Genomic DNA, 26,607 nt, shown 5'->3' with positions numbered 1-26,607 from the left:
ATGCCCAGCCTGGAGTCGGTGCTCTCGACGCAGCAGGGCAACGTGGTTCTCAACATCTTCAGGCCGTGGGCATGGAACAGTGACCCAGTCGGGTTTCATGTGCGCTGGGTGGCATCCAGCGAGCGCGACGGGCCGCGAGGTGAGCTGGACGTTGCACTGACTTCTGAACAGCTTGTGGAAGAGATCGCAGTGAACGTCACCTTACCGCTGCGGGGAGGCATGGACTACCGCATCTCTGTGAGCGCAGTCGGTGCTGACGGTTCGGGCCGCACCCTGAGGAGCCCCGAATTGGATTTCGGTGTCAGCGTGCCACTTGGTGAGACTCTGCTTTTGTGAGATGTGAGCCACGAGCGTTGGAGCTCTCTCCGTCCATGCTTGTAATTTAGCTTAGGTCTTAACCAACACAGAAAAAAAACTTGAGCGAGTCCTTTGCTTTTGGAGCCTGCTGCCCTCCTGCTAAGAGTTAACGAGTATTTCGCCTCACTAAGTATTTAGGTATCTACTGAAATTAGTGTCCCAAAAAAGCAGACAGACAAGCCGTTCCAGAAAAAGCACCTTTCTTCCGGGTGTTTGCAGCGAGTCGAAATTTGTTCTCAAGCTAGTTATAAATCTCGTTAAGTCATAAATTTCTAGAAGAGAGCTGAAAAGTACTATTGAAAAATTCGAAATAAACAATCCGCAATTTCTTCTGCGAAGGCAAGTTCAACTAAACAACCATGAGAAAATTTGAGGTGTAAGCCTCCTGAGTTCGCTAGGAGCAGCGCCCCATGCCCATGTTTAAGTTTGATTAAAGCAACCGCATCGTCCTAATATATGCTTGCCTGGCCGTATGAAGACGCGCACGGGCAGCGTAACTGCTGTGTTTAAAGTTTTTTCCACTAATTGTTCTGCGAACCACGCGGGCTAAAGCAATACATTCAAAATGACATAACACACCAGGCACTATGGAAACTAAGAACATGCCGATGCCAAAGGATCGATGGAAAGTAAATTAACGTAGGGGTATTACCGCCAGGCTGCTGTGATTTCTGCAATCATGAATCATCGCCGTGTGTCAATAAAATCTCAACAAGCGCGGTGTTTAAGTTCTCTTTTCGGCTCTAGCCAAGCTGCAGGGCACCTCCGAGTATGTGAACAAACAGGAAACCAGAACTATAAGCTAATCACGCAATGTACAACCAGTGTGAAAGTTAGTGAATGCGTAAACTAGTGCGGGCCACGAGAGCTACTTGGAACAAATGAGTCTCTGCTTGAATTAGCAACTAAATGTATGCACCAATAAATGCTCGCTGTTGCGCACGTCAGGTAAATGGAGATGGTAGAAAGCGCGGGTGCTCGACGCTTTTGAAAAAACGGCGGACCTTTGAGAGCCTGTCATACGAAACGGGGATGTATCGGAGCCTACTAAAATCCAATGATTAAGAGAACGCGAGGGCTCAGTAGCCCGTCTATAGTGCTAAGCAAAACGGGATTGCTCTGCTGTAGGCGCACACGGCTTCGGTGCACTTAGTAAACACTAACTTGTGTAACCTCGAATATGTGCTTGGTAGGGAGACGGATTATTTCAACGCCAAGCGGACACCCTTGATATGTTGTGATGTAGTTGTGTCAGTGAGCTTTAATCTTTGTCTTTTCTTTCTTGCATTGCTATCGGCTCTTTTTCACATCTTTCATAACTTAGTAAAGTTGCCTGCGCTCATTTCGTAATGAGCCCACTATTCGCGCCTCATATTTGATACCTTGTATTTGAAAGTTGGTTCTTTTTCACGTGAGCTTTGCCAACATTTAGCGCAAGGAAAGTTGAACTTCAAAGCTCTTCAAACTAGAACACAAAGTCCCCTGGTTATCAGGTAGCCTGATGAATGAAATTAACCAGCGAAAATGTGCGTTAGCGCTACGGGTCGTTGACTAAGCGAAAAACAGCGAAAAACATGGAACTTTGCATTTGCATGTGCCTTAATTTTTGCTTCACAGTATGCATGGAACAAACTATTTTCCTGAAACATGTAAGGCAACAGTTATCGCATTGCCTTTGGGAAAGACGTTTACAATAGGAAGCTGCAGAGGATTAAAATAGAAGCGTCTAGCCACAATCTCTACCAGCAGTCTTTTTCTAAATATGTCTGTCAAGATGTAACTCATGTACACAATGTCTTGAGGTTGTGTTTTGGGTTAAATTTGTTCATATTTTGCGTAATAATCTTTCTGCTTTTTACACATTTGATAGCTTCGCCTTCGACCTTATACAGTGTATTTCAAGTAAATTGAACTAAGGATTAAAAAAAGTGGCGTTCAGGAGTGGGGTGAAACCAAAGACATATTGTTCACTGACATGTGGCGCTCCTGAAAGTATTTCTTAAATTCATATTAATTATTTAATTAAGCAAGCTCATTTATGCAAAATTTCAAATATTCGTTGGAGGGTCACGTGCGTTTCGTTACGGTGTACAGGGGATTAAAAAAGAACCGATCCAGATTTTATATCAACGTACTATCAGCAAGAATTGAAACGCGAACAAACCAACTGAACCACGGTCTGCATAATAAGCATCTCTTAGCCAGGGTAAGCTGAATATTAGCTCCTGCTATTTCTATTTCGAAAACACGAAGATTCCTTTTTAGAAGTGTTATTCAACCGCGCTTGTATTTCCAATACAGGAGCTAATACCTTGGCGTTTTTGTGTTGCCACTTCAGTTTTCTTGTTCGCTTTCCATTCGTTGCTGATAGTGCAATGTCAATCGCGCTTAGAGGGAGCACGGCTCCGCGTGGTTGTGCTGACGCGGAGCACCATTTCCACCAAGCCGATAACAAACTCTTGCAAAGGCGCAGATGACACGAAGCAGCACGTCGAGGTCTGTATTGATTCATGAACGGGTTAGAAGCAATGGCACTCCGCAGGTACGTGGCCACGCGAAGCCTTGTTCCCTCGAAGTGTGATTGACCATGTGCCTGCTACGTGGCTCTATTTTTCAGGCATTTCAAGAATGCCCGCGAAATATGAAAAGAAACTATGTGACTGCGCTCATGCACTACCGTATTCTAGCGCTTTTAAATTCGTTTTGAACGAACGAAACGTGCCCAACTGAGCGCCCGTCACATGGTTCGAAAAAAAAAAAACTGAGGCTACCATGAAATACGCAACTTCATTTCTTTTCCTTCTTTTGTTTTTGTTTTGTCGGCGCGATGTCTCAATAAAAACACCATCTGAATAGGGTGTTGGTGGACTCCTTATCACTTATACCAGATCGCGCCACACGCTTTCCATGTTAGGGAAGAATGTTCTGACGCAGCTTCAAGAGTCTCTTCAGAGCGGGGTTGGCCGCACACTTCGAGACGGTGAGCGGGAAAGCTTCGTTCATTCAGAATGTGCTTGGTACCACTACAATATGGTAGCGCAAAAGCGCAATCACATATTTTACTCGCATTTCTCGGCATTTCGTTAAATGCTGGAAAAAAAAAGGCAATGTAGCAGATACGGTCCTACAAAAAAAAACTGGATCGGTTGTTTCGTAACCCCTCTACAACTTAATGAAACACACAGGACCCTAAAGTGAATTATAAAATGTTCCATAATTCACTTTTTGCTAATTAACTAATTGAGCCAAATTTTTAAAATAGTCTGGGGGCGCCACATGACGGCACGCAATATATCGTTTGTTTCAGGGAGCTAGGATGCACCACTTTTTTTTTTTAAATCTTTGGTTCAAGTTAGGTAAAACACCCCGTATGTGCTTCTTAAGCTGTCAATTCCAACGTGAAGACTTACAAAAACCGATCGCCAACTCACGCATCCGGAGGTGAATTCGTTCAAAATATTACCCCGGGTTACTGATCGCGGGGAAGGCTACAATACAATGCATCTTAGACAAGTAGACAAGGCCGTGTCAACGACTACTGGCGGGGCACTGCTAGCCGGAGGAATACAGAAACACCCGCTTTTCAACACAAAACAATGAACTTATGAGATAATACTTGCTTGAAAATGCTAGCACTTTAGTAGTCGGAAAAAAAGAGGCTTCTAAGCGATGAATTTGCTATAAGACTCGCTTTAGTGAGGCGCGTGATAGCTTTAGTAGCTTACGCGCCGCGAATTCAGACACATCGGTATCAAACTCAGTTTACGGAAAAAGTGGGCCGTTAATACATGTTGTGGTGTCTTGAGTAATGCTTCAAAATGAAGCAATGGCATTTCAGCGCTCTTTGCAAGAACTTACTATAACCATAAAAATATTTGAAAGGGAGCGGGTTAGTTGGTTTAAAAATAGTTGAAGGCATGGCGTTGAGTATTGTGGCTCATGAAAAGCGCAGCTGACTGTAAAACTCTTAGTGATGAACGGAGTGCTCCACAACATTACATAAAACTCCTCAGTTCGGTCATATGCCTTGGTTTGGAAGTCTCCCAGTGAAGATTTTTATGCGCCCCAAAATTTTACTTCAGAGCTGTGTCTGTACTCCCATCTGAACAACATGCGGCCACCGCGATTGGATTCCAGGACCCGAACGCCTGTAGCCCGACGGAGTAGCCAGTTCTCCAACAAGGGGGGGTCTGAAGAAAAAGTGCGCATCAAAACACTAAATTAAATGGCTAGATTTCGAACCAGGGCTCATCAAAATATCCCGAAAATTTTGTTTTGATTTCGTTTTACAGAGTTCAACCTCCCAAAGTGAATCACGCTGTGGCGGACGCCGTGTTGGAGGCCTCCGGATAACTTTCACCACCTGAAATTCTTTTACTTGCTCTTAAATCGCCCACTGTATGGGCCTCTAGTATTTAGTAGCCACCAAAATGCGACCGCGGCGACCGGGATCAAACCAGCGTCTTTAGGATAAAACCGCCTCTTTAGGAGCAAACCCCACACGGAGGAAACAGCATATAATTCCAGTCACCTCTTAATACTGAGCTGTCGCTGACGGTTTGTGAACGGAATATTTGAAGGGCACGCCACTAGCCATATGTGCAAGCCTTCGGGTCTTTCCACATTGTCGCGTGCGGCATTCTTTTGTTTCGTGTGAGAACCCTGAAAGATTTACGGAACTATCAAACGTACTTGTAAGAACGAATGACGCTTGTTAAATCACTGGACAACAGTGTTGGGTCCTCACAATCGTAGCTGATATTAACAGCTGTGAACAGCCTTCAGAGCGCTGCTATGATTCGAAAGCGTCGATTGACTTTTGATGATGACTGCTGCCTTGCTTAAATTCTCAGAGTTGAGGCATTGTTCGGCTGCCTTTTGTTACATATCTCGCAATTAGCCAGTATAAGCTTAAAACAGTAAAGACTGAACGCGTCCTGACAGGCACAGCGGAGGTGGCAGAAAGCGAACCTCTGCATGGTTCGGCTGGCTTGATAAAAGAAAGAGGTATAAAAGTACCAGTGCGAAGGGTCGAAAGTCCTTGAAATAACGTTTTGAGTGCGATAGAGAATGTTTTACCGTTCTGTAAAACACCTGGCGGCAGCTGCTCTAGAGCACGCGACATTGTTTGGTTTGAAAATACCACCCAAGGAAATTCAGTGTAAGTAATAAGATAGTCTAAAAGAACGTCAATTTGGGGCAGATGGTGCATTAATTAAGACTGAAATTGCAATAGCGCTACAGCAAGATGTGCACAAGAAACACTGACCCAGAACAAGTGCGCATTTCGTCTTATTTTATTTACTGCAAAGCCAGCAAATATATAGAAAATTGAATGCATGCGCAAAACCAGAACAACTAGGCATAAAAAAAAACGTTCAAGATATGATATCTCAGACTTGAAAAGGCGGACCATAGTATCACTTACACAATGTAATCCCCTCTTTTTTTGTGTGGAATGCTTCCAAAACCTCCCGTGCCTTCATATCTCCACTCCTGCCCAGAATCTTTACCTCCTGAAATCGTGATTCGCACTTCTTGCATTGCCTGCATCTTTAATCCCCCCCCCCCCCCATGTTCTGCCGCACGATTACACACGAAGCATTCAGCGCAGTGCTGTGAAAGATGTGTGCCTCCTAGATTTTTTAGCTGTCTTGCATGCTCAGCCGCGCGGTCATTAACGCGCTGTCATTAATGTGGCATACGAGATACCACTGACCTGCGGAAAAGCCTACGTGGGCCAAACGGGGCGGTGTGTTGATGATCGCGCGGTTTAGCATGCTGGATCGTAGGTGTCAAATGCATAACAGTAACCGTCTGCCCTGCAGAGCATCCAGTTCTTATAAGCAAAACTTGGTTATGGCCAACTGTAATCACCATCATCATATTCAGGAGAGCTAGCGACGAGTACAGCAGTCTCTGAGGCCTCATTGAGCAGACGAAGTGGTTTTTTGTTTCAAATAATTACAAGGAATCATAGGATCTATGACTTGGAATAAGTATGCGCCATTATGCACACATGAAAGCCCAGCGTAGTATAGAGAGTACAGCAGCATAAAATTCATGATCGCGCAAAAAGCCCAGGATGCGGCACATTCAAGGCATCCATTGTTTACTTTTATCTTTTTTGCTGCTCTATACTTAAAAATTAGCATAATATGTATATAAACGTGGCCGCGAAAAAATTATAAGCCAGCGACTATTGTTGCAGTTTGTGGGAAACAAACATGCTGAAGTTTCACCGTGGAAAGATGGCATACTGAGAAGAGGAAACGTGCCTTCTTAGTTAAAGGGAGACTGAAGCACTTTTTGTGAAAATCGGGCTGGCAGAGGCATCCTATAGTTTTTCATGCTGTATACTGGAATATCGCATCCAAATAAGGCAAAAACAAGCGCGAATTGCCTTTTTTAGCCGAAATATGCGGCCTGTGCCGCGGAGCACGCCGCGCGGCGCGCCGCCGCCCGTGATTGGTCAAGAGAGGTCGTGACGTCACTTTGAGGACTGGAGAAGCTGCCGATGCGGATCCGGCGCTGCGTTGAGGGCAGATCGCAGCTTTCCGTGTCGTTGTAAAAGCGAATACGGCGACTATTTTTTTTTTTACTGACCACCGAAGAAAAGGATACTACAGTTTGCTCATTCCACGTATCGCCTGAAACCAAAAAATACGCAAGCACAAGCCTAGCACAAGCATACGCCAGCGTCAAAGACGCGATATAGACCATGCGTAAAAGGTGCCAGCACAACATCGGCTCGTATTCTCGGAAAGGAAGGGGTGCGAACAATACTCAAGTCAATTACCACCACCGCACGCCTCCTGGCTCGCCCAGAAGAGCGTCATCCTAAAGAAAAGGCCCAAAGCACTGTGTAAATCCTGTTCTCAGTACCCGGCGTTGCAGGTTGGGGCAAGAAAGTATTTCAAGTGAACGAAGAAGGAGCACAAAGTTGGTGTCAAAATTAGCGAAGCGCAGTGGCCAAGCACTGCGAGGCATGTGACCACAAGATCGTGACGCAATCATGGTGCGCTGGAAACCAAGCCAAATACGGGCACAAATACGCTTCACTCCTGGCGCGTTCAGCAGATGCCAGAAAATATTAATCGCTGCCTCGGAAACGTTCGCCCTTCCTAGATTTGCAGTTTAGGTTCAGTGAAGTAGTTGCCAACTATATGTGTGTTTAAAAGCCAAGCTAGCTGCAACTCGCCCGCTGCACAACTTGATGAAGAAACCGAGTAAGGTTGCGGTGTTCTTGTGCAAAAACTCGGTTGGCATTCATTTCTCTCATAAATTTACATCCGAAATCAACGTCGAACGCTTTAATATTAATTGCTTAGCTAGGATTAAACGAGATGCCGCATATGCAGAGCTTCGATGCTTGCTTGCTTTGCTTTATTGTGCTTTGCTCTGCTTGCTTGCTTGCTTGGACACGTCGAACCGAGTATAAAATCACTAACCGAGCCTTGCTGAGCACGTCTCAGGTGGTCTGGCCGCACCTAAGCTGAGGAGAGCGACACATGCTTAAGCCTCTATAAGGTTTCTTCAGGGGCTAAGTGAGCATGTTTCTACTTTTAAAAGAGACGCTTCTTCGGAATGGTGACACGCCTCTTATGCGCGAGGAAATCGATGGAACTGTGTCATGGTTCAGCCGCGCCTTTTCGACAGAAATCTCCAGAGATCACACTATAGGACAAGCTCTGCCTGTAGCCGCTCTTACGAAAGTGTTTCGAGCAGGGTAAGCTTCCTTTAGTCGGCTTGAATTCTTCGTCACAGCAGCGAGCGGTTGCGCTGCGAGCTTGTGGTCTTGCGGAAAACAGTGGAAGACGACACAGTCGCGGCCGTAGTTGTTCGTGGACACGAACGCAGAGTAGAACCTGTTGAATCTGATTGTCAAGGTCGGCTTACACGTTTTGTACGTCGCAACGCACGCAGTACGAGGAACAACGCATGCAGCACGAGAAACAACGCGCGCTGAAAGCGCGCTCGGGTGCGCTGAAGCATCTCCGGCTCCTCAAGATGACGTCACGCTGGCCGACATGGACGAGATTTCCCTCTCCGCTGTTCCCCTCTCCTGCGCTCGCGCGGGGCGCGGGAAATTTAAACATCGCGTTTTTAATTGGTGATTGCGCCACTGTTTTAGCCATAATCGAAAAAATAATTTCACAGACGTGATCAGCAATGACACTACTTCAAAACCCTAGAAGGTTAGCTGATTCGAAAACCGCCTCAGTATCCCTTTAAGGGGCGTCGGCCGGTCCCCTGGCGAAAAGAGCATGACCTAATTGAAAAGAAGAACTCAATCTTTTTCTTTGATATTATAAAAGATTAACTGTACTGTTAAAATGCGCTGGGCGCAAATGGGTTTAGACAACGCTTTGGAAAGTTCGTTTTCACTTGATTCTGACACGACGCACCGAGTTGGCGCAGTCCCAGACAGCCGGCGCAAGGGACTTAAATGTCTTCCAAAGCTCCTTGAGTTTCATTTAATATACGGCAAAAGATTGTTGAGAATAACGACATACTTGAAGTAGTAAATAACTTTAAACACCTGATAGCCTAAGGCCTTAAAAGTCATGCCTGTCTTAGAGCTTTCTAGGATCTGTAATATGATCGCGTCAGCAGGCTAGCCCCAACTAAGATATATATTCCTGCTTAGGTTTTACTCCGTCCGCTTCAATTTCTGAACAGCACCTACTTTTCAGTCTTAGCCACCGCCATTGGACAAGGGCATACATTGATTCGGAAGAAAGGCATGGGCTTGCGTGAGCGCTTTTCGCGGAGTTAAGTGCGACGTCTCTCATAAAAAAACTGATGTCAGTAGGAACCACTTACCTCTGATAAATTTAGGTCTTGCTTCGCCAGAGCGCACTGTTGCCTATATTTCTAGCTACTTTCGTTGCACACATTCCAGATCCTTACAAGGTATCGGCCTACGCTGTTGACTGCTTCAGAGCACTCGTCTCTTGGCGGCCCTCGGAGAAGGTGGACCACTTCAATGTAAGTTAAGCGCCTGAGCAAAATGCTGCTTCCTTTTTACGTCTATTTCCTGCTTTGAATGGGACTCGTTTTATTTGTTCATTAGAAGAATTGCCTAGAAATGAGCTGAAGCATTGCATGCAGCGCCTCGTATTATAGAAACAACGCAATGACATAGGAAGTCTTCAAGAGCTCCAAGGATATTTTCAGGCGGCCGGGCACTGCTGGATGTCTCCGCGCAGACTCAAACAGTAGAATGTACGCTATCAGCTTTGAATGCTCATGAAAAGCCGAGTGGCATGCTTTGTGCCAAAGACGTGAATTCTTTTCACTACAGTGGCACTTCATTTTCTTTGACATCGAGGAAACTTCGCCTGTAGCTGGAAGACTCAACTTTTTGACCGCAGAAGAATGCTGGATACATTCTTGCGCCATTTGATGTTACGCCTTAGAGGGGGTACAGGCAGAGAATTTGCAACGCAAACAAACAATATTACTTGTTTCGTGGGAGTCAAGTAATGCATTCTAGCAAGTTTCGGTCACTGGAGTTGATTAGAACATAATACAATTTTTCATTTCATTTAATCCTCTTTTAATACCTTAAAGACACGGTGAGGGGTACTACCGCAGAGATGGATACAAATAGCATGGCGTGGAAGTATTTAGGACAACGAAATATGAATGGTGACTTTTTCGGTGAAGTTTGATGACCACGTGTTGGCTGCGATATTGTCGGGCAGGCCATTCCTGTCTGGAGCAGCCCGGGGAAAAAATGAAGCGGCAAAAGTAAGGAAATTTTAAGGGGAAGCCTTTAATGCCTCATCGTTGTAAGCAGGGGTTGTCGACAGAAATGTCACGCTTTTTCAATTGGTCGAAACGGTCGTGACGTCACAGTGCGCGAATTTCAAACGGGGCCAATTGTACTTTGGCTAGTAACCATGAAATCAATTAAAAGGATCGTTTGGATGGATTAAAGAGATGCTCAAAGTGGGAATGAGTTTAGTTCATTGCTTAATTAGCCAATTAGCCTAATTAACCTTTCTAGTCAGGGCAGGTAAATAAATAAAACCGGGTAGGAAGTTCGTCGAGTTCGGGAATCCAACCCCGTTCTCCGGAGTGCGAGACGAGCATCCTAACCCCTACGCCATGCCAGCTCGATGGTTTGGAATGAACAAAGGCGCGTCTAGTGAATGCGGTGTCTTCGTTCACTCCCATCTCCCTCCCTTCCCGTTACAGCGAGATACAGGTGTCCACCGAGATATGCGAGACATACATTTCATTTCCTCAAAAACCAATTTACCGACGAGCAACGTGTAGAACCGAACGGGCGATGGCGTTTTATGGACTGTGTGGCAGCGTTGCAAGACGCTGTCGCGTTTCACTCTTACAGGCGAAGTTCAACATCTTAACAACACATCAGTGACACAAGCAGCAACATCGCGCTTAAGGCTTTCGCCTCACCGCCCTTTAGGTGAACAAACTTCCAGTCACTTCAGGTGTCCCGCAAGGCAGTGTCCTTGGGCCATTACTGTTTCTTATCTATATTAATGACATTACCGACATCATCTCTCATCCTGTTCAAATTAGGTTGTTTGCCGACGATTGTGTTTTGTTTAATGAAGTTAAAGTTCAAGGCGACCAGATTTTACTTAATCATAACCTACAGAATGTTAGTGAATGGTGCGTTAAATGGGGAATGGAACTAAACGCTGACAAGACAGTATTTATGCGGATCACTAATAAAAGAAACAGTCATTCTTTTACATATAATCTTCCAACTCGGCACCTTTCAGAAGTCAAAGAATACAAGTACCTAGGAGTAACCCTTACGAATAATCTTAGTTGGAATAAACATATTGAAACTGTATGCTCTTCTTCGTTTCGCAATCTCTGTTTTCTTAGGCACAAGTTAAAACAAGCTCCCCCTAACGTTAAGCAAATGGCATGTTACACCATGATTAGACCAAAACTTGAGTATGCATGCACTGTTTGGGATCCTCACACAAAGACTAACATTAATGCCCTTGAAAGAATTCAGCGCAAAGCAGTTCGGTTTATATTTTCTAATTATCGCACCACTGACTCACCATCTGCTCTGTTGCTTCAACATAATATACAGTCCATTGAAACTCGGCGTAGAATACTAAGGTTAAGATTTCTCGTTCTATTGAAAAATAACAAACTGTCAATGGCTCCCGATTTGTATCTCCAACCGATAACGTCCAGGTCAACAAGAAACAGGCACACTGAATCGTTAAAACCTTACTTTGCCAGAACTAACTTATTGAAAATTTTCTTTTTTTCCCCGCACCATTACCGAGTGGAATCAGTTACCATCATCATCAACAGTTGACATTGATGCCATTGAACAGGCCGTTCATTGATGTTTTTGACTTTTCAAAACAAAGAGACGCCGACCAGTAAAATGAAAAAATTGTATTTGACGTTTCAGCGCGCATAACGGGGGCCTTGTTCACAATGGAATCACACCAAGATGGTTCGTCTTTAAAAGCTATAGTAATCGCCGTAAGGATCGCGCGTAAATCGGGTTAAGATTGCCCTCGTTACGATTAAGCGTGTGAGCCGTCGTCTGTATCACCAGGGACTCGAGATGAAGCCGTGATGTTGTCAGTTTCTCTTTTTCGATGATTCTTGCCTTGTCCCAATCTATTTTGTGATTTTTCGTCACCGCGTGCTCTGCCAAGGCGTTATTGCGGGTATCTTCTTTCTGCACATCACGAGCATGTTGCTGTAAGCGCTTCTTGTAACTTCCAGTTTTCGCCGATGTAAACAGCGTTGCAATCTGCGCAAGGGATGGCGTAGACAACTCCTGAGAACTTCTCTTTTGGCAACTGGTATTTGACGTTCATCAGTTGTTGTCGCATTTTCTTGGCAGGAACATGGGCAACTTGCACGTCATACTCTCGTAATACACGGGCGAGGCACTCGCTTGTTTTCGGGACATAAGGAATAGCCGCACGTTTTTTGGGCGGAAGAGTTACAAGAAGCGCTTACAGAAACATGCTCGTAATGTGCAGAAAGAAGATACCCGCAATAACGCCTTGGCAGAGCACGCGGTGACGAAAAATCACAAAATAGATTGGGACACGGCAAGAATCATCGAAAAAGAGAAACTGACAACATCACGGCTTCATCTCGAATCCCTGGTGATACAGATGACGGCTCACACGCTTAATCGTAACGAGGGCAATCTTAACCCGAATTACGCGCGATTCTTACGGCGATTACAATAGCTTTTAAAGACGAACCCTCTTGGTGTGATTCCATTGTGAACAAGGCCCCTGTTCTGGGCGCCGAAACGTCAAATACAATTTTTTCATTTTACTGGTCGGCGTCTCTTTGTTTTGAAATGTATCCCCCTGGCCAGAAGGGATTCCGTCACACTCTCGACTTCATGTTTTTGACTTGCCTTGTACTTTGTTTTGTGCTTTTTGTATTGTGTTTAATGTGCCCCTCCTGCCAGGGCCCTTCACTGGGCCTGCAGTATGCCCTAGATAAATAAATAAATAAACAAAGTGCCCCCTCAATTTTTAAAAGGATGACTAGTGCCGTGAGATATGCGGACTGGCGGGACAAGGTAGGATGGGCAACTAGGTGTTATGAGATAAGCAAAGGCCGGCAATACGGCAACGAACTAAGATTGGTAATAAGATGGATTATGCTTTCAAAGCTGACACGCTGATACCGTAAGAACATGAGGAATGGGTGAATCTCGCCGTTCTGTTTTTAATCGATTCAAGCAGTTTTAAAAGATAGGCATGATGCGGGATCCAAACGGGTGATGCATATTCTAATTCTGATCCGAAAATGAATTCTTAAGCTAATTATTTTACATATTGTGGGGCTTCACAGTAATGAAAATCATAAAAATTGAAGCGTTTTATAAGCTGCGAAAATGATGTCAGTTACGTGCATACTCTAGGACAAGTCCTTACAGAGGGTGATGTATAGGTATTTATATGATGGAACTGACTGCACAGGGACCTTAGCGACTACGTGAGCGAAATTAAGCGGGTTACAGCGGCGACGGAAGGACAGGCGCTTACGTTTATGAGGGTTCTGTTTTATTAATGAGTGGCCCACAATTTCTGATAGCGTTAAATGTCTTGAACAGAACTTGGGCGAAGACGTTAGGAAACTTAGCGATAAACAACGCAGTCTTCGGCGAACATGTATATATTAGAACATACTGCCACACTGCTAACACACTGCAGCAGCCGCCATGTGGCCGAACCTTGTATCTTAACGCGTGGCCGAGCGTCCTTTTCGTCTCGAATGAGCACGGCTGTTCGGTGATCCTCGCCCAGTAAACCGCTGTGCTGTCCAGCTTCTTGCTACCTTTGTCAATGACATTTGGTGGAGGGGCTGGGAGCACCCACGTACGCTGACAACTACGATATGCTTGACGCTGCTCTCCGGCGCTCGGACTCTACACCCGTCCACAAAGCAAGCCTGCACCTGCGAGGCCTGCAACCCGGTGCGGCCCATGTCGTCTACCATGGACAGCTAGACGGGTTGGTACTCCACCAACGTCCCGGCGTTCGTAATTCTCGCAACTGGGTCACCTCCATCCTTCCAATGCGAGAGGATCGAGCATGTGGAGGATCAGTTGGCCAGCTTTGACAACGTGGCTGCATAATGGGACGACGAGCGGAAGCTGATGAAAGTGTATTTCGCGCTTCAAGTCGGTGAAGACCAGGTTTGAGAACCATGAGGCTCCCTTCTCCAGCTAGGCAGCTTTCCGCAGCGAGTTGCCCGCCACATTGAGCTCCAACGAGCTAAAGGAAAGCCCTGCAACTGTCCGTCGCTCCAGGCAACAGCACTCCAACGAAAGCGTCGCCATCTTTACAGAGGACATGACACTACTCTTCAGTGGGGCCGACCCTACTATGCCTGAGGCAGAGAGAGAGAGAACTTTATTACCAGTAAGAGGTTGGTGATGTTCTCGGGTTCTTCAGCCACTCCAGGTGGCCGGCAGTGTTAGTCTGTCGGCACCTCCCCCGCTCTTGCCGTGGCCCTGGACTAAACATCCGGGTCCGGGCTGGCGAGAGCAGCTTCCCATTTTTCAAGCGTGGGAGATGTGACTAGATCTGCCGGAAGCGGATCCTCCATGCAGTCTCAGATTATGTGGTCGAAGGTGGCAGGCTCGCAGCACAGCTGGCAATAGGATTTACCAAATCGGGAAAGGTATTCGAATACGTCCACGGGATTGGCTGCGACCGCGTTTGCAGCCGCTTCTACGTGGTAGCCTGTTCGTGGCTGTGCGAAACGTGCGGTGTAGGCTGGTTCGCTCTAAGATTCCTGTACTAATTGGGTGTGGCCTGATATGTAATGAGCGTCTCACCGCTTTTGATATCAAGGTCCAAGACACCCTCACCGGCTCGGCTGATAAACCTTCGAGCACACTGCTGAGTGTCCACGATCCCTTGAACACCTGCATGCGCTGAAACCCACACCAGATCCACTTCCTCCCTGCAGTTTGGCACCGTGCGAAGAATTTTATATGCTATGGCGGAGATACGTCCCCTCATGAAGTTGCGAAGGATCATTCTGGAATCACTGAGAATTGTGCTGGTGCCTTCCTGAAGTTTCCCTAGTGCTATTGCAGCCTCTTCGGTGTCTTCCACTCTATCCGTTACCACCGTAGCTGCTACCCTGCGGGAGATGCTCACCACACTCACAACGAATGCGTCTTTGCCTGTAATTTTCTAATGTGCGGCAGCAAAATGCACGGCACTATCGTACCCCTGTTGCTTTTTGCCGGTTTTCGTGGCGGCCTGCTTACATGTTCTGGGGGATAGGTTTGACCCCAATGCGTCCTCATCTCTGTCAGTAAAATTACCTGGCCTGAAGTGTCCTTTCCCTGTAGGCCTAAGCTTCTCAAAATATATCTGTCTGCCTGAGCCGCTGCTCCTGCGATGTAATTTGTGCCTCAATTTGCTCTTCGAGAGTGCTATGAACCCCAAGACGTGAACCCCAAGACGTGGACCCAAAGACGTGTGGACCCCAAGATGGCGGTAGACGTGTTTCTGGGGAGGCCGAGAGCCGCCTTATACGCATGCCTTATCAGGCAGTTCAGCTGAGGTAACGAAGGTACGGCAACTCATGTGTGCGGTGGGAGATCATCTGTGTAAAGTGTACTGCGCGTTCTAGAGGGCCGTTATCTCCGGTGGCATCTTCCTTGTATGGGACCGAGGAGGTGCTTGACCAAGAAACCGTATGGCACCGGGAATCGTAATGTGCTGGAAGCCAATGCTCATTAGGGGCCTGAATGCCGAAAGCCTGACCGTTTTTATTCGCACGCCGACAAGCATTCAACTGGTCAAGCACACCCTGAAACAGTGTGTGGCAGAAGGGGAAAAGACACAAACCAATCGGATGTCCGCGGAATGTGGGGAATGCTGCAGGCTCTACGCTCAGGGGAGGACGAGGGAGATGCTCCAGGCTGGAAAGGAGGATCGCCCGAATGGAAGGGAAAAAACGAAGAAAGGCCCGAGACCACACCGCTGGCGAGGGGTCCTCCGGCGCCCCCAAGCGCCCAAGCCATCGGCCCGAAGCTGAGCCTCAGCGAACGAACAAGGACAACTCGAAATTCACTGCGTGCCGCTTGACGAAGACCCCTGCGCAAACGCAGTGGCATGTAAGCTAGGGCGCCACACCCTCCGCATCATGTACTCGAAAATATGTAATTCTTGAATACATCCGTTTTCTTCCAACTGAGTCTAACGGTTACGTTTTGCCTCCCCTTCTCGTGTGGACACGCATAGTATGCGGGGTCGTCACACGGGTTGTCAGAAGTGTCTCAAAAAAGGTCCTTTGAATGCTGTGACACTCGCAACTATAAGTCAATTGTCCACGTAAAATCACGGGACTGACTGTGAGACTCCGGCCCCCCTTTGAGAGGCTTGAGACACCGAAGGGCTTGGCGGACAAAATGTCTATCTGAGGGAGCTCCCCCTCCACAGCAATTCTTCGAAGCAAACATGCTAGCATTAAGAAGAGCTATTCCGATATTTACGGGTGATAAAAAGGGCTTAACATTAGCGATTTCTTTTCCATGTAACCAGTGAAGGCGGGCTAGTTGGTGGTTGACAACGGAGTGCATATTGCAACCGCGCAATACGACGACGGACGAAGAGCGGAAAGCACAGGACAAGACGCGGAACTTCAACTAAGGTTTACTACAAGAAAACCACATTTATACAGGATTCGTAATCACACCTTATAAGCAGCCGACACCATCACATTATACAGGCACGTGGGTGCGCGTGGCACAAGTTAGCATCTAGATAGTTGAATTCATTCTTGGATAACGATACTGAAGTGGAGCTGATGCGAAAAAAAAAAGAAAAAAGAAAATGACTTGCATCAGCTCCCCTTCAGTATCGTTATTTCCTCTTCAGTATCGTCAAGTAGTTTCAATGCCGGATGAAGTGCAAATTTAATGGTTCCAACTAGAGACAAAATAGCGGATGGCAAAAATGCGATTTCTGGCTTATCAAGATCTAACTTTAAAGGTGGTTGTAGAAATTGATCTTCCTGCTTCATTTGTAAAGACAGATGAGAAGGCGATATCAAAATGGTTGCGCATTCAGCCTCAGGTTGCCTCAGATTGGGGCAGAAATCTAGGAATTCCCTTGCTTCTTCATTTTTAGCTTTTCGTGCTGCCTGAATATGCCAAATAATATGCTGAAAATAAAAATCTCGAAAGTGGAAGATATGTGAATTAAGGTGCTTTGCAATTAGTTGGCTTAGGAAATTATTAACCTGGCGGGAAAAGTCACGGCTGTTATGTGGTGGCCTGTAACAAACACCAAGCATTTGTTTTGTGGAGCTTGGCTTTTGAGTCATAAAATATTGAGATCAAAGGAATCATATATTACGGAACATGATAAATCTTGGCTTACCGCAAAAAGTACACCCCCTCATAGCGCGTCTTAGTATTTACGGAAAAGCTAGAAGCTCCGCAGATCAGCCAGTACCTCGTTATCGATGTCTTTGTTCGGCCCGTTAATATCAGCAGGTTGCTGCTGGATGAGAAAGTAAGATGACAAAAAAAATTAGCGCTTAGCAAGAAAGTGTGAATGTTAGTGTATACCGGGTGTTTTTTTTAGAAGGTCCAAAATTTTTAAGGAGAGGTAAATTCCTTTAGATTTATTTTAACCTTTTAACCTTTTTAACGCCAGGTAAGAGGCAAACTACTTAATTAGTTCGCTGATTAACTAAATAAGTTAATTAACTTTTATAATTTTTATCTTAGGGGATATGTTGTATAGCAGAATTGGAAATCGTCTTCCAAACAGTCCAGCCAAGAAAAAAATTTTCTTGAAAAAATTTTTTGCGCTCCTTACGAAGCGAGAAAAAGTCACCCTGGTAGGCAGCTTCATACTGTAACAGGGCGTCTGTGAGCGCCTGTGACGTAGCTCGCTCCGCCCTGCGCTTTGTGTCAGTGCGTTTTTGTTCCGACGCGGCATTCCATGAGGCCGCGGAGCGAAGCGAAACAAGCAGCGATAGCGCAGGCCGCCCGTCCGGGCTCCAGGGAATATCAGTCATGTGACGCAAAGCGCAGGGCGGAGCGAACTACGTCAGAGGCGCTCATCGCCGCTGAGTTACGGTGTGAAGATGCCTACCAGGGTGACTTTTTCGCGCCTCGTAACGTGCGGGAAAAATTTTTAATTGAAGTTATTTTTGCTCGGTTGGACTGTTTAGAGGACGATCTCTAATTCTGCGAATACAACATAACCCCTAAAATAAAAATTAGAAAAGTTTATTAACATATTTAGTTAATCATCGCACTAATTAAAGCAGTTTTACTCTTGCCTGGCGCCTGCCGTAGCCTCCAGTATAGCCCCAGTGCTAAAATAAATCTAAGCCAATTGAACTTTTTTTTTTAATTTTGTACCTTCTAAAAAAAAACACCCGGTATTGTGAAGAACGAGAGAGTAGATAAAGAGCATTGTTGATTCGGTTTTTTTTTCAAACCTCATGACCAGATGGTTGCTATTTTGATTGTAGAGAGATGATTGTTACCTATTTTGCTCTTTCCGAGGTTTCTTGGAGCACGCAGCGCCTGGGACCAATATGGAATGTCTTGTACATGAATGGAAATTTGTCGGACTGCTTTAGCAAACTCGACTAGGTTATTTCTCGCATTCGTACTTTTGACAGAAAAGTCTTCCCTGGCGCTGAAGTCATTTTCCTTAAACGTTCGCCCGTTCAAAAGTGCAGTCTCTTTGTGTTTATTTCAAATAAACTTGAAAATAATTCGACGATTTTGGACAGTAAATAGCTCCCAAGGCGAATGGCGCGTTCTATGCTCACAGGCTCAATTTTTATATTCATATATGTTGTCCGTAAAGCCGTATAGTATTTCCACCGTAGTAGAATGGAAAGTTGGGCGAGTTGGTATACGTTCCGTGTCCGTGTCCGTGTGGTTTCCTTCATCTTTGTCTTCCGTCCCTTTCGCGCTGTTTTTTCCACCCAAAATGAAAGTATTTCCACCCACACCCAGTGACGTCCAAAGGCACCCTAATAACTGCGACTTCCACATACCCAGTGGTTGTTCTCAGAAAAACGTATGCTTGCCTGGAATGCCATCTGTATCGTAGTTGTCCAAGACATCCGTTCGACTGTGATTTCAAGGTGCAATGAAGCGCTTGAACCCTCCAACACCTAACCGACGGCACAAAATTGTTTGTCATTATTAGCACTGATGTTTTTTAAGCTAATTTTTATGATCACTAGGCACTCAGGCTTACTTCAAGCAAAAAATTGCGGACGCCCAAAAACTTCGTATCCACACTCCATCAAAAATTTTATTACCAAAGTCGATCATTTAAATTACGTTGCACTTGGCTTCCTACCCGCGTAATGCTTGAAGTGCACCCTCTGCCGAAAGTTAGGATCCCAGCAGGTTTGATTCCGAGCCACACAGTGCGATTCATAATGCATTAAGAGCGTTCGAAATCGCCTGAGTGCAAGAATATTCCTGCTCCTGCTCTACCGATGGGTAGGAGTGCCACGATTACATGAGTAGGACCACTACACTGCTCAGAGACAAAGCCACTGTGTTCTAACGTTACGACAAAGGCTGTACTTTAGCGCAATATACCGAATTGAGGCGTCCCTGCTCTCCTACTAACAAATTCTACTCTGCGCACTGATCATAACAGCAAAGTCGTTTTTGATCAAGATAAAAAAAACTTATATTCGCTTTCTTGTTTCTTGTTTTTTCAGGTGACTGTCTACCTAGACAACGTAAGTACGTCAAGCTGCATTTTCCACATCGCTATAAGGCTGCTCAAAATGATGGTTCGCAGAGGTTCAAGAACTGCAGTTAAAATAACTTGATGTAGAGAGGCAGGCTATGGATCATATATTATTTGTTAAATCGTATTACGTAATGTATGATCAAGGAGTGTGTGTACCAGCAGACGAACGAGCAGATCAATGATGCTACGCACAAGCTATTGAGAAATGAAAACAGTGATGAGTATGATAGGGTGCTCTTGTAGACAAACAGTCCGCGTCCTCGAAGAAAAGGCCTGTCCTGTTTGCCACGGAGGTGGTTCGAACCCTGCTCAGAAGCTTGGTGCAAGAAGTTAATTTCCTCGTGGCTTTGAAGTTGGAAAGTTTTCAGGATACATCATATCGAAATCGGGCTTGAAGTTCGCAGCAGTTTTCAGCGAATGTTCGGATGAGGTCGCGAAGACTGGAAGGGGAAATATTTTATGTTTGATAGTGTGCGTTAAAACTTTTTGAAAACACATCGTTTAGAGGACTCAAGCAACTTCTGGGTGTTAAATGAACTGCTCGGGGCACTCAAAAAAAAAAAGAGAATAAACTTAGAACGACGTCCGCACAGCTTTTTGCTGCTGACAAAATTTGCTTGTGTCTACGAACAGGCGCAGTTGAAGTACCGGTGTTTCAGTCATAAAGTCGTTACTAAAGCGATGAGGCTTTATTGCTCTCTAGTTACCAACGCCTTCTTGTGGTTTCGATCGAGTAATCTGTGAAGCTGGTAAACAGTATTGCAGATTTTTTTGGCCTCTGTGGTATCGAGGTGAGATGTGCTTACCATCATGAATAACGCCCATGTGACAATTTTTTTTAGAAGTTGAGTTCATCTTCTGTTGCAAGAAAAAAAGGCAACCCCGGAAAAGTTGTTGGATTCAGTTGGCGTGCTCTGGACCAGAATAACGAAGGAAATTACAAAACGAAGCGTTCATTTGGTTGAAGCTATCCCCTGAAATAAAGTAGCTAACTGGAACCGAAGTGCCAGGCACGGTTTAGAGTCAGAAAATTTGGAAAATGTCGATGTCAAAGCCTCACCAAAGCTGACCATACCCATAGACGGAAAGAGGTATACGCTGTGTCAAAAAACAGCGGCGTTTTCTGAGATAGAGGCCAAGAATGGGGACAATATTAATTCAGAAATCTCACGCACCTAAAAACAAGGCGCAGGAAAGTTTTCAGTAGCTACTGGGAAAGCAGAAATGATATTATATGGATACGGCTTGCTTGCAAGAACACATGTTATTGAAGGCACGTCAACATCAGCACACTGAAAACTTTATTTCTGCTTTTCCGATAGCAACGAAAACAGCTATCAAATTAAAAACCGTGCTACAATTAAGCGGGTTACGGTTCTTTGACGACGGGGTTGTCATCGATGGTTGTGTCATTGAACTTTCTTGAACAAGTGCCATCGATTCCTCACTATTACTTGGCGGGATCAAAATTTTGCAATTTAGCCCACTTCTGAACTTCCTTAACTTTCCACGCCAGCCAAGTCGGCATGGTAAAAAGGCCTCCTGCCTGCCCTTCTGTGCTTTCGGAGGAAAAACTGCAACATGTGTGAATTATCGGTTGATCAAAAAAAAGCCGTAGGAAATTAGTACAGTGAATTGATCACATCAGCAGATATCCCACATCAGCGCAATGACCAGTAGTCGTAAACTGTGCTAAACATTTTGAGCTGTGATGATTGCTTCTTTGAAAAAAAAAATTATTAAGAAAAGATTGAGCCGTATGCTTTTTTTTTTTCAGGACATAGACAACGTGCAGTTCCATAGCACTCAGCTCATTGAAGCGAAAGACGAGGTGACTTCCTTGCACAGCATTCTCATAAGCACTTTGCAGCCTTGGAAATACTATGTGGTAAACATCAGAGGTTGTTCCGAAAGAGTCTGCAGTGATGCTGGGAACACAGCCTTCAGCACACCACCAGAAAGTAAGCACGTCCAGCTAGCAATACACATCGGTATTTCATTGGGGCAAGTACAGCTAGCAAAATATATGGCATGTGAGGTTGTTATGTTAAGGGGCAGAAAACGACCTCAATATCCGTGTATAGTGGATCTTTACGCACGCTGTAATGAGGCGACTCGCACAATCAGCGTGGACGGCCAGTCTTTGTTGAAGCGGTGCTGCTCAGCAGGCCAGCGTTCGCAAACGCGCACCCGAGCTTCGTCAGCTTCGTCTTCCTTCTTTCTCTCCTTCATCGGCGCTAGGCGCTGGGGCATCAAACCCCAACTCTCTTTCTTACAATACCCCCGGGGTGAAAAGGTGCCATCCTGGCGGCCTAAGGGCACGAGACGATAGCTGGATCGTAGTAGGGCTTCAGGCGGTCTAGGTGCACAATTTCACGGCCGCGGCGGCGATGATCAGACGAAGGCGTGATGGGCTCGACCGATAGTTAACTGAGGATGTCTGCTGAACAACGCGATATGGGCCTTCGTATTTGCTCAGCAGTTTTGTAGACTGCCCCGAGCTGGAGGAGGGCACCCAAAGCCAAACCAAGGATTGATGAGCTGAAAACGGCGGCAGACCGGGGGAAGCGGCGCGGGCACTTTTCTGACGGTGCTGGTCGTGAGAAGTAAAGGAACGGGCGAGTTGACGCCATTCTTCGGCATGCGCAGCGGCTTGAGGGACGGTTGTAAATTCGGACGGATCGGGGCAGTAAGGGAGTATGGTGTCCATGATGGAGGAAGGCTCGCGGCCATAGAGAAGAAAATACGGGGAAAAACCAGTAGTGGCTTGCGTTGCAGAATTTTAAGCGTAGGTAACGAAAGGGAGAACTCGGTCCCAGTCTGAGTGATCGGCAGAAATGTACTTGGCCATCATATCGCCGAGGGTCCGGTTAAAGCGCTCGGTCATGCCGTTCGTCTGCGGATGGTACGAAGACGTCGTGCGGTGAACGATATGACACTCCCGAAGGAGGGCTTCCATAACTCCGGACAAGAAGACGGGACCCCGATCGCTGAGCGAAGAATGATGTTCTGAAGTATGAAACCGGCTACGTCAGAGGCCGTGGCAAGCTTGTAACGGGGGTAATGGAGGTGCTGCCTGCTCTTCCCCTGGAGCTACGCCACGATGCCCAGGCTACCAGGCTCTACCACGACGTCCGACACCCCGGCCCAACCTAGCCAGCACCTCCACCAAGTGTAATGAGGCGGCTCGCACAATTAGCGTGGACGGCCAGTTCGAGCGGTGCTGCTCAGCAGGCCAGCGTTCGCAAACGCGCACCCGAGCTTTGTCAGCTTCGTCTTTTTTTTTATTTCTCTCCTTCGTCGGCGCTAGCCGCTGGGGCATCAAACCCCCACTCTCTTTCTTACAATGCAAATGATTAATGTTTAGGCGCTGAAGTAAAGTACACATTTACATTCTTTTTATAGCTTGAAGCAGTCCAGAAATGTTTGCGCTGTGAGCACATTGTTAGCACCACTTACAAATTCGTTGCCCGCTGTCTCCTTTATTCACTTAAACATTTTATTTTTGACAGCTGTCCCGGCTCCGTTAATTACTACAGCCGAAGCCACGGGATCAACTTCACTGAAACTGGCATGGGAGTTCCCTCAACACGACGGACGCCTCTTCGACGGCTTTCGTGTGGAGTACTGTCAAAAGAAAGGGGCCTCGTGTTTCGTTGCTTACACGAAGCATGGCAACCTGGCAGTGGATGGCCTGACACCTGATACCACTGTAGAAATTACAGTGGCCGCACAATGCAAGGATGCAGACGCTACCCCAGTGCTGGGACTGGAAGCTACAACATTCGTTACTACGTGGAGTAATCGTGAGTTTATTTTCGTGTGCCTCAGAATACTGCCACTTTAATGGGTGGCACCGTCTGAAGCAAGCAACAACCGCATCCCAGCTGTGGCTCTCTTTCTCACAGGACGGTTCTATTAGTGAGCGTATCACAACCATCTTTTAAAGTAACTAAAGAAGTGAGCTCCCTCTTACGTATGAGCTACACAGTATTGAAGATAAGCTATTCACTCCACTCATGGGTCCTTGAAAACTCCTGCGTTAATAGTTCTAAAAACAGCCGTGGCGTTGGTCGGTTGGCGTTGTTTTAAAAGCAATTCAAATGTCTCTTCTACTGCTTCTGATTTCAGTGTTTCAAACACAAAACCTGCGCTTTTAGGCATCTGATGAAAGTGCAGGTTTACTGTGAATTAATTACAGAAGTTTCTGCGAAAGAAACAAAGACGCAAGAAAGTTTACTTTTTCTCGTGTATAGGTGTCCCCATATTCAGGTAGTAAACGATGTAGTGTCCAACATTGATCGTCCTGCATGCAGAAGGAAGATGCCAATACGATGTTGAGAATAAACAAGTTTCAGTTTAGCCTCGTGATAAAAGAATAGGTTTTAGAGGCTGAAGGGTGGGGCCGCTTCAACAGCGCCTTCATTAAGTATGCATGGTGTACAGACGTAATCTTAAAACTTTGGCACCATGTGTAAAATATAGCTTTAGCATTTTGCGGCAGCAGAAGACACGATCTTTCTGTGTAATAGATACACGGGCGAGTTACTGCGTGAAGAAGGACGGCAATAAGTCTATTTGTTTAAAGAATTACTCCACTTGTAGAGTTGAGGCCATAGAGGAAAACAGGAAAAATAGAGGAAAAATATAAACTAGAACGGCGTCTTTATGGGCAATATTCTGCGCCTGCTGTAGAACCGCATTTCTCTACATGATAAGTTTGGCTTGGAGATCATCTCTAGATATGGAATTGCTAAATGTAAACTTGTGATAAAAAGTTCCTTCTGTTTTGAACCATGAAATAATTGTTAGCCTGTGTTTTATTAGTGTAACAAGTACACAACATCTACTTGTACAAAAGATACTGAGTGATGAGTTGATAATCGAAAATTGGAAAGCGGACTTTAAAGGATAAGAAGAAAAGAAAAACAATGAAAATGCTTGAAGAAAGCAACTTCAGAGGCGATATTCAGGCTGCTGTTTTCTGCGCAATTTCACGTTTGCAACAGTATCACGAATGTCCGCTCTGCCATTAATACCTTTCTCTGAGAATCAGGGCGGGTACTTCGTTATGAATTTTTCTATTTGTCTTTTTTGTATCTAAGAAATATGCCTATTCAGGCCTTTTTACTTCTAGCCAAAGTAGCTTTGTATACACAGTTACTGATGTGCGTGACGAAGTTAAGTTTTGGGTTCATATTTATAGTACCTTCATTTGCTCTCAAGTGCATCATTGAAAGTGCTTCATGTCAAGAGTTACGAATTTGCTCTCAAATCTCGCCCTGTCGCGTACAATGGCCATACAGAATTTCCAATAAAAAACAGAAATTAGCAACCAAGTGGCGCGCTTTCCGATTTGCATTGGGAACGGTGATTAGAAGGCTTCATCAAAGACCAGCTAAACTTCGATGGGCTCATATTCGTCGTACTCTGACGGTAATTCTGTGCTCCGACCCTCATTATCCTTTATTCTTCGCTGACACATCAGGCCTCTAGGGAGGAAGACGGGGGGAGGGGGGGGAGAGTGAACAAACGAGCGGCCGGAACATGGTTAAAAGCATCTACCTGGCAAAATTTATTCAGGATTTTACCAATGCTTCGCCCTTGATAGCGAAAGGCTGCGTCACGATGAGACCTCGCCCTGTGCTACCGTGTACGCATCTCCACCATTCACTTATTCGAAGCCATGAGCTTCAGCGTGAAAATTCTTCCGGGTTACCTACTTGCAGAATCTTATATTTCTTAACAGCTGCCAGATGAGTCTGAATGCTCTCACTCTCACAAAACACAGACAACCTTGTCAGCGCGTATTGATCATGAAAATTAGTGATGTCGCATTAAAGCCTGAACTCGACAGCGTACACGAATGACCTCGCAAATGTGCTGTGTAATTAGCTCTTTGGTAGGTTTTGGCTAAGAAAAATTAATAGAAAAGTAGACTTGATGCTAAACGCGGTGGAAATGCGAATGACACTTTTCTGGAAGACGAGTGGGCATGTTTAGAAGTGAAGTATGACCTGAAGAGCGAATGGTTTTCTTTTTATTCACTGTGTTTCACTAAATGTCTCTACCATCTTGCGAACAGTGTTTTTATGCCGGACTCTATTGAAAGCCGTATGGTAATCACTGAATATGGTAACAAGCAGACCGTAGTTATTTTGGATGGAAACATCTATCAGAAGCGCCTGGGAAACTGTGTTCATACAAATTTAAATCGTTGGTAGTGGAATATTGAACCATACTTGAGATTCGTAATGTGCGCTCAAGAATTCGAAGTTAGTATAACTTAAGAAAACTGTCTAATAATTGAGGAACCTTTTGTTATTACCTTATTTGGAATCCGGTGAAACACAATCTTTGCTACTCTTTGTAGAGCTTTAAAAGTTGGAATAACATTACCAAGTGTGCTTCATGGTGAGTGTGAAGCAAAAAATGTAACTCCATAAGAACGATATTTGACCTGAAAAATGGCAGGAAGTCTTGCCATGAAACTTCGTGCTGTATGCTAGTGCAACTTTGAGATACGTAAAAAGTGCGGAGAAATAATAAAGCAGCAAATCAAGATGATACAGCCCTAGAGTGGATGGTAAAGGGGATGATATTTTTGCCATTCCTACTGACGAGACGGAAGAAATTCTTCAAGCTGTCTTGGGAATTGCGACGTCCACAACTTTTTTTCACCAAATAAAACTGCTAACAATCAGCAATTATATATTCCGTAAATAGAAAAATCATGGACACCGTAGTGTTATTGTTGAGACACGGTTGCGTTGCAAAGATAATGTGCCTCGCACCAATACAGAAGATGCGACGTTTCGAGTATTAGGCCGGTGCACTTATAGGCGAAGTCTTGAACCTCCACTGTAATCTAAGAAACAGGTCCTGTTACTTTTTAGCTATGGACCTCTGTGGTCTGGGTGCCGGTGACATGCCTGAGCGGAGGATTCGGCAGAGTGCCGATGGGTCCTGGCGTCAAATTCCTCCATGA

The 26,607-nt window shown here is 45.5% G+C and overlaps 1 protein-coding gene across 1 annotated transcript; it reads left to right on the top strand.

Annotated features, from left to right (window-relative positions):
- Positions 1-26,607, top strand: LOC149338827 (uncharacterized). The gene is made up of 6 exons (XM_089550811.1): positions 1-316; positions 9,263-9,348; positions 19,585-19,605; positions 21,397-21,580; positions 23,132-23,425; positions 26,516-26,607. The coding sequence occupies exons 1-6, from the start codon at positions 1-3 to the stop codon at positions 26,605-26,607; spliced, it is 993 nt and encodes a 330-aa protein (XP_089406937.1).

The sequence above is a fragment of the Amblyomma mixtum genome, chromosome 6 (genome assembly GCF_055824585.1).
Source record: "Amblyomma mixtum isolate Tamu chromosome 6, ASM5582458v1, whole genome shotgun sequence".
In the NCBI taxonomy this organism is placed as follows: domain Eukaryota; kingdom Metazoa; phylum Arthropoda; class Arachnida; order Ixodida; family Ixodidae; genus Amblyomma; species Amblyomma mixtum.
This window is presented reverse-complemented; position numbering and strand designations above follow the sequence as displayed.

Coding starts and splice junctions, on each gene's coding strand:
- LOC149338827 (XM_089550811.1), top strand. CDS start 1: ATGCCCAGCCTGGAGTCGGTGCTCTCGACGCAGCAGGGCAACGTGGTT. Junction 19,606..21,396: donor TGACTGTCTACCTAGACAAC/GTAAGTACGTCA, acceptor TTTTTTTTTCAG/GACATAGACAACGTGCAGTT. Junction 23,426..26,515: donor CGTTACTACGTGGAGTAATC/GTGAGTTTATTT, acceptor GTTACTTTTTAG/CTATGGACCTCTGTGGTCTG.